Source organism: Triticum dicoccoides, chromosome 2B (genome assembly GCF_002162155.2).
Source record: "Triticum dicoccoides isolate Atlit2015 ecotype Zavitan chromosome 2B, WEW_v2.0, whole genome shotgun sequence".
Taxonomy (NCBI): Eukaryota; Viridiplantae; Streptophyta; class Magnoliopsida; order Poales; family Poaceae; genus Triticum; species Triticum dicoccoides.
The window spans coordinates 85,227,909-85,236,348 of record NC_041383.1 but is presented as its reverse complement, the minus strand read 5'-3'; the positions used below and the strand labels follow the sequence as shown (position 1 = coordinate 85,236,348).

Here is an 8,440-nt window from a genome sequence, read left to right as displayed (position 1 = left end):
AAACAATGTGAACGGCCACAGCCCACAGGCTGGCATCAGTTGACCAGCCCGGGATATGTTATGTAGTATAATATTTGCAGCGAGCAGTGACGTCCGTGTGACATGCATACATCGCTCTCGCCGTCGCCATGAACGTAGCTGAGAAGATGAGGGTCAAACCACAATGAATTAGTACAGAATTAGTACCACCAGATTAACACGGATTGACACAGCCGCTACGTTTGTGTGCACACGCGGCCCATGAGGAGGAAGACGGTGCCAAATGTCATCCGCACCAGCGTCCGCGTGGCCCGGCCACACGGACGCCCCACCGATACGCCGCTCCGCTTCCTATAAAATGACGTGCGTGCTGCTCGATCCCGTCCCACTCCCGTCCATCCATCCATAGCTGCAAGTTTCACACATCATCACCCGCGCACCGCCCTTGTTAGCAGCCATGACCGCTCTCGACTTCATGCCCGCCGAGAAGGCCCCCCAAGCCGGCAGCGTCGCACTCGGCGTCACCAACAACAATGCCGCCGCCGCTGCCGCCGTGCCGGCGCAGCAGCAGCAGCACAGGAGGCTCGAGGGGAAGGTGGCCATCGTCACCGGCGGGGCGCACGGGATCGGGGAGGCGATCGTGCGCGCGTTCGTCCGGCACGGCGCGCGCGTGGTGATTGCCGACATCGACGCCGCGGCCGGGGAGGCGCTGGCGGCCGCGCTGGGCGGCGCCTGCTGCAGCTACGTGCACTGCGACGTGTCGGTGGAGGCCGACGTGGAGCGCGCCGTCGGGGTCTGCGTGGCGCGGCACGGGCGACTGGACGTTCTCTGCAACAACGCCGGCGTGCTGGGACGGCAAGCCCCGCCAGCGGGCGTGGGCGCCAAGAGCGGGGGCATCGCGTCCCTGGACGCCGCCGAGTTCGACCGCGTGCTGCGCGTGAACACGCTCGGCGCGGCCCTCGGCATGAAGCACGCGGCGCGGGCCATGCTGCAGCGCCGCGGCGGCGGTGGCGGCGGGAGCATCGTGTCGGTGGCGAGCGTGGCCGGCGTGCTCGGCGGGATGGGCCCGCACGCGTACACGGCCTCGAAGCACGCGCTGGTGGGGCTGACCAAGAACGCGGCCTGTGAGCTCGGGGAGCACGGCATCCGCGTGAACTGCGTCTCCCCCTTCGGCGTGGCCACGCCAATGCTGGTGAACGCGTGGCGCCACGGACACCACGGCGAGGACGAGGAAGAGGGCGCGCTGCCGGCGCCGGTGAGCGCGGAGGAGGTAGAGAAGGCGGAGGAGATGGTGCGGGGCATGGCGACGCTCAAGGGCCCGACGCTGAGAGCGGGGGACATCGCAGAGGCGGCACTGTTCCTGGCCAGCGACGAGTCGAGGTACGTGTCCGGGCACAACCTCGTCGTCGACGGCGGCGTCACCACCTCCAGGAACGTCATCGGGCTGTGATTACAAGTCAAACCGATTGAGATGCAGTTGGAGGGTAGTACGTGCTCGAGTGTCACCATCAAGTACAGCTCCAGTGAGGCTGGTCATAGTGGAGAGTAACTTAGACTAGTAACATACATATGTTACTAGTCTATGTTACTACCTTTATAGTGGGTAGTGTCATAGGTGTGGTAACATAGTTGCCTTCATTTATTACTTTGTAGACTCATTATGCATTGGAAACCGCTATGTGATGGTAACATATTATGTTACTCTATTTGTCTCTCTCCTCATTAACTACTTGCCACATCACCAATTTTGCTTATGTGGCATCTATGTTACTACCTATGTTACTCCCACTATGACCAGCCTGAGTGGGCCAAGCCGCATGCATGAACTGTACTTAGATTAATTATAGGTTGGCACTAGCGGTAAGTAGGAGTAATTAGCTGCTGTTTGTTCGATCTGGTTGACCTGATGAGTGGTTCATGTGATCAACTATGGGTTTGCCTGGTTTTTCTTCTTCGCTACCCGGATCGAGAAGAATTGTTTAGTTCAGTAGTAACAAAGTGACGCGGGAGTAGTACACTCCTGTTCGGGACTGACGGTGCGGACGAGCTGTTGAGTGTTGGAGGCAACCTCTGACACACTGTGCAGTTCTTTCTCAGCCGGGAAAAACTCTGGCACAGAATGATTCATCGTGTGTTTGCGATTACTCCTAAGTAAAAAATTCAAAATGTAGTAAAAACCATGTGAAGCGAGAATACGCGATGCGAATGTCACATCAACCTAAGATCGATTCCATCTGGGCCAAGCCAAGCCAAATCGCCCCTATGTGTACTTAATTAGCTTGGTAACCTGTGGCTGCTTGTTTATTGGATCTGTTTGACTGAATTTTTTTTTTCAAAAAGGAGGATGATTCCCGGCCTCTGCATCTGAGAGATGCATACGATCATTTTATTGATTATTCTCGAAGACCTTACAAAGTATAACAACAATATGCCTGAATCCGCCATCTTGGTAGCATATGCCGCTACTACTATCCAAATGATGAAGGGGTGTAAACTGGGTCACATACCCATACCTCTCACCTAAGCCTAACATCTAAATCCGGAGGCCCCGACCGAGCCATCAGCCGGGTCCCGGGCTCAAACCGGTCTGAGGCGCTCACAAGTGTCGTCGCCGTCATCTTCCACTGGTCCATCTTCAGAGCAAATTGACGTGACAACCTTGTCAGGTCCTCCGCCATCGATGCCAAACGACAACCTCCACCTACGCGAGCCTTGCCAGGTCCTCCGCCGTTGACGCCACCACGACGCCAGCCGACGACCTCCACCTACGCGAGTCCATCTCCGTGCAACGGACGTAAATCCATGCTAGGAAAGGGCCGCACCACCGCCGTCGCCCACCACCCACAAGCGCCACCCAACCCCAAGGTTCCCAAAGCGGCGTCTTCAAGAAGGGAACGGTGCCATGAGCACCGCTGCCGCCCAACAGAGTTAGGGCTTTCGCCCGGGAGACCTAGGGGAAGGTGAAGTGAGGAGATCAGTCCATACCGACGCCTCCAAAGAGGAAAACGGCGCCCTCAGGCGTCGCCATCGGCGCGGCTGGTCATGGCCGGCCAGGGATTTCGCCCGAACTAGATCTCCGCCACCAGCAGCACCTCCTGTACAGAACCAACGACCAAGAGAAAGCACAACCGACCAGGCTGGCCCGCACGCCGAACATGGGAGGAAGGGAGCCACTAGATCGCGCACATCGACCGCCGCAGAAGCCGCCGCCGGCCGCCAATGACCACAAGATCCCGCCGCCCGCGCGGCCGGGACACTGGACCACCACCCGCACGGCTGTTAGCCGTCCATGCCTTCCAATGGAGCCGCCGCTCCAGATCCGAGGTTCCCCACACAAGAGCAGGGCAACCGAGGCCCCGCCGCCACCATCCTTGGCGCCCCGGGCTTGCCAGGCGGCTGCCTCAGGTGGCGGCGAGGGAGGGAGGACGGGAGGGGGTGAGGAGGAGGGGCGGCTAGGGTTGGGAGGAGGTGGCGGCTAGGGGTTGGGAGCTCCCCCCCATCTGTTTTGACTGAATGGTTCGTGCGATGAGCAACGCGTTGGACATTGGCCTGTTAGGGTATTTCCAACGGCAACCGTAAATTTTTCTCCCGCATCCATATGGAGGGGTTCAATCCGCGGACATGGATAAGGGAGGAGGTCATCCAGCCGTAACTGCATACATCCGGTCTTTTACTCCCTCCGTAAACTATAAGAGCGTTTAGAATACTAAAGTAGTGATCTAAACACTCCTATATTAGTTTACAGAGGGAGTATTTTTTTTCTAGTTCGCACGATCAAGTAGCCGCATGCAAATGATACAGACGTTCAAAGACCCGCATGCAGCACTAGTTCAAATTTAAAATAGTTTAAATATTACATCCCAACATTGTTGTCCCCTTTCACCACTGATGCTCAATCAGATCTTCAGCTGACAGTGAGTTGGTCAATGCCGAATTTGTTGATGCATTTGAATAAACTCCTCAAATATGGCCGGATTCTGGTCCGGAAGTTGGATAGGATCACCCATGTTCTCACATTCTAGAGCTGCGGCGAAAATGATCATCGAATAGTGTGTCGGGGGCAAAGTAGTTGGCAATCAGTGTCAAATGCCCGCGTGTCCTATTGCAGTTGAGCACTCGATAACCCTTGATTGAGCCCTTGAAATCGAGAACATGCTCCTCCGCACGCTTCACGTCTTCAAGAACCCTGCATCATCACTATCTCATCGGAGTACTCCTCGTCGTCCGACGAGCCGTCGAACGACTCAACATACTGCCTGTATATGTACTTCAAATAGGAATCCATTGCTAAAAAGAAGAAGGGACCATTGTTTCCAGCTCCGGCGATTCATGGAACAGTTGCCAGACACGGTAGAGGACGGTACCTGGCGGGGCGGTCGGAGGACAGGGGGTTGAACGGAGACGGGGGAGAAACAATGGAGAGCCCTGCTGGAGCGTCGGAGATGACGGAGGCGAAGATTTCCGGCAAGGGTGTGGCGTGGTGGTCGTGGTGGTGGAGCGGCGACGACAATAAAAGAGAAAGAAGGAATGAGAGAAGGTGGGGAGGATGCAGTCGCGGGGTCAGGGAAGGGCTTTGGTGGGCCTGGGGTGTCGGATTCATACGTTTCACGTGTCTGGACTCCCGCAAAGCTCCCTCACTTTTCTCTCCGTTTTGCGGGAAAAATTATATCCGAACCGTCTTGTGAATCGATACAGGACCGCGTTGGATGGCTTCACTGGTCCAGACAGCATAATTCAAACGATTGCGGAAGGTTCACGGTCCGCCTTGGAGATGCCCTTACTTGACTTTTCCTGGGTTTTCTCTCCTCCGAATGAACAAAGTCTGAAAACGAGGAGGAAATCAAGCCTCGACGGCAGAGCAAAGCAGTGACTTTGCAGAAGTTTAGAATGGACGGATGGCAGGAGACTTTCCAGTGTCCACTAGAGTAGTACTCCCATCAATATAAGAGCAAGTATAATAGAGATGAGTTAGCAGGCTATATGGAATAAACTAGTATATTTTTGTTTAGTTGGAGGAAAAAGAAGAGAAGAGAGAACGTAAGCGGGCTCTTCGTGAAGAGTCAGCTCTAGCACGTGCTCCTAGGCACTTTGTGAGAATGAAAGGTGAGCCACATAATAAAAAAATAGTACACTCTTTTGATCTACTATTATACATGTTGGCTATAAGATAGGTTGTAGATGACATGGCACTAGCTTATAGCCAGCAGCTGGCTATACTATTAACCATGCTCTAAGACCGTAGATGTCAAACCAGACGAAAGAGGAACGGCGGACTGACCAAGACTTTGCCAGTGCACTATGTATGTATCATAATCAGCAGACACAGACACACAGACAGGGTTGCTTGCTTGCTATTCGTTTATTTCCCCTTGCTCATGCTTTCCTTATGATATTCGGGAGACATTCCAGTTTCAAAAAAAAAAAATATTCGGGAGATATTTGGTGCAGAGAGTATCTACGTATGCAAAGACGCCAACACAAGTCACAGAGACTTGTAACCGAGGAGAACGATGGCCATGCCGCGCCGATCGAGTCCAGACATCGCCCAAGGGCACCGGAGCACAACTCTCGGCTGTACCGCGCTTGGTTTTGACCGTCTGCAACTGGTGCTAGGAGCAAAGTAGGCAACGCAACAGTAGGTGGCCAGTAGCCGGGCGACACAGCATTGCTCCGCCGCGTTGCCTGCTCGGTCGGCCGGCTCCCATGCCGTTTGGGCCGTCCGGATGGTGATGGGCCGTCATGTCCCGCGTGGACGGTGGCCGGCTGTCGTTAGAGTATACATCGAGGATTTTTTGTCAAAAAGGACCACCTGCCGGATCGAAATGACAAAAAAGACCATCTCTAAATTAGATTGACAAAAAAGACCCCCTCGGCAGTGGCGGCAGGCGCGCCAGACGACACGTGGCACCTGCCGCCACGCCATGAGGCGGCCGGCCCCGCCGCCACGCCATGAGGCGGCCGGCCCCGCCGCCACGCTACTAGGCGGCAGCCTGTGCATTACAGTTTTTCAGCCCCTCGCCACACGGGACAGAACGGAGCTGGGTATGGTGGACCCTGCCGCCACCGTATGAGGCGGCTGGAACTGTAGTTGCTGCCACCATTGCATGCACGAGTTTGACTGGATGCATTTCCGGTGCTAGCTAAGATCATCTCTAATGATTACGCTGATTGGACGACCAAAAAGCTGCTATGTCCGGTTCAAGCAAATGCGCTCCAGTGTGTGGTACACATAATACGGTGCCAACAGCTACAGTGCCGGCTGTCTCACTCGGTGGCGGCAGGGCCCACCCGTCCCACGTGCGGCAGCAGCAGTGTGTTGGCCCGAGCGGAGCAGGTACAGTGCGGCCGCCTCAAACGGTGGCGGCGTGGCCCACCAAACCAGTCACCGTTCCGTTGCCGCCTGGAATCCTGTCGCCAGCGACTCGCCGTCTGGCAGCGTGGCGACGGGGCCGGCCGCCTCACGGTGTGGCGGCAGGTTTCACGTGTTGCCTGGCGCGCCTGCCGCTACGGCCGTGGGGGTCTCTTTTGTCAATCTGATCCAGAGGTGGTCTTTTTTTTCTCGAATACGCACGAGTGTGCATATCATATATTATAGAAGGAAAGGGTAAGAACCCTCCACGCATGCAAATACAATGTTATTTACACGTAGCCCTCGGCCACCCCACCGGACTACTCAGAATAAGGACTACTCGCTACTCTCCCACGATGCAAGGCCCAGCATGAACGCCTCGACTTCCCCGCGTAGTAACCCTGCCTGCTTCCATGCCTTGGCCTCCCTCTCAATGCTCTTTAGCACCGTGAGTGTGGATGGCACCGCTCCGTCAAAGACCACCGCATTTCGGTGGATCCACAGCTCCCATAGCACCAAGATAGAAATTGTCCTAGTTAGCCTTCGGTGTTGCCCAATTTCCTCCTGCCTGATGCACCACTCCGGAAGGGATTCTGTCGCCGCCGTTGGTGCACGGTCTGGTTGTCCCAAGGCCAGACACACGTTGCTCCAAACTTCCCTAGCGAAGACACATCCGATCATGATGTGGGTGATGGTCTCCTCCTGTTGGCCGCGGAATGGGCACGAGCTTTGGTGAGGGAGTCCCCTTTTAGCAAAGGTGGTCTTTTTTGTCATTTCAATCCGACAGGTGGTCTCTTTTAACGAAAAATCTACATCAAGAAAAACTATAGCCAGACTTGGTTCTTCGAGACTATGCGATCTGCATGGGGTATTTGCCAGGACGTCAGGTTTAGTTTGCTTGAAACAAGCTATACTTGATCCCAGTTCAACACTGGGACATTTATTATGGATTGGAGGGAGTGGAATTGAGCAGACGAAAGGACGATGTACGTAGGCATATGTTGGTATGTAACCCAATGGTAGATACCAAGGTCAGTCCACACAACTGATGCACTCAACTAGTACTCCTCTCATGCATCCTGCTCCATCGCCCACTGCACTTGTGTACCTGCCTCTCTACATATATCACTTCATGATTGACAAGAAGATCAGCAGGAGATCAGTGTTCTTGGAGAGCATATACGCGATCGACCCCCAAATTAAATCCCGTGTTGTTGACAGGCACGCACAGGGACCAGTTAATCATTCATTCCAGTATTCCCATTTTTTTAAAATCATTTTTTTAAAATCATTCCAGGCTCCTGCGCCCTTACTTTAGACAACGAAGAACACATCAATCCGATCGCCCTGATCTGCTCTGCGAGTGGACCATATATATATATATATATATATATATATATATATATATATATATATATATATATATATATATATATATATATATATATATATTTGCGGGTGGACAATATTGCTCATCACTTGATTCCAAGACAATGGGGCGTCGTCATTCCGGTTCTTCTATGGCACTGCAAAAAAAAAACTATGGAAAAATGGATACGAATCATGATACATAACTGAACCGACGATGACTTTATGCCCGCTCCTCCCGCCCGTACGGCGATCCGTAGGGTCAATCCGTTCCGATCGATTTTGACCTCTGAACGACCACTTGAACGGGTTGTCTTTGTCAACCCAGAAGTTGCTCCCTCATCAAGCCAGGACTAGAGTAGACCATGCGCATGCAGCGGTGTAATACAGTCGTGCGGCATCGCCGAAAAGTTGCTGATTAATCAAGTGTACTATATGAAGAACACAGCGCTTCATTTTGTCTCTGTTTCTTCTGCGGCTAACTACCACACGTACGCGTATGCCGTCCAGATATAGTCTTAGACTTCTAAAAATTAGTCGACACGGCTGATGAAATGCAAGGAATCTTCCCTCGTGGTGAGAAAATTAGCATTATTCGATCCACGGAAACTAAGTTCTTTCGTGGATGACAGCAAGTAGGCTATGTATGTTGTGAAAATTACGTGTTGTATTCCTCAGGTGCAAACACACGTATATATGATGTACAAGAGTGAGCCACGACCTCAACTATACAAGGCAATTAGG

At 53.6% G+C, this 8,440-nt stretch overlaps 1 protein-coding gene across 1 annotated transcript; it reads left to right on the top strand.

The window, feature by feature from the left end:
* The first annotated feature begins 384 nt into the window (after positions 1–384).
* On the top strand, positions 385–1,588 carry LOC119367214 (sex determination protein tasselseed-2-like). The gene has a single exon (XM_037632793.1). The coding sequence runs from the start codon at positions 437–439 to the stop codon at positions 1,427–1,429; it is 993 nt and encodes a 330-aa protein (XP_037488690.1). The 5' UTR covers positions 385–436; the 3' UTR covers positions 1,430–1,588.
* Positions 1,589–8,440: the final 6,852 nt, after the last annotated feature.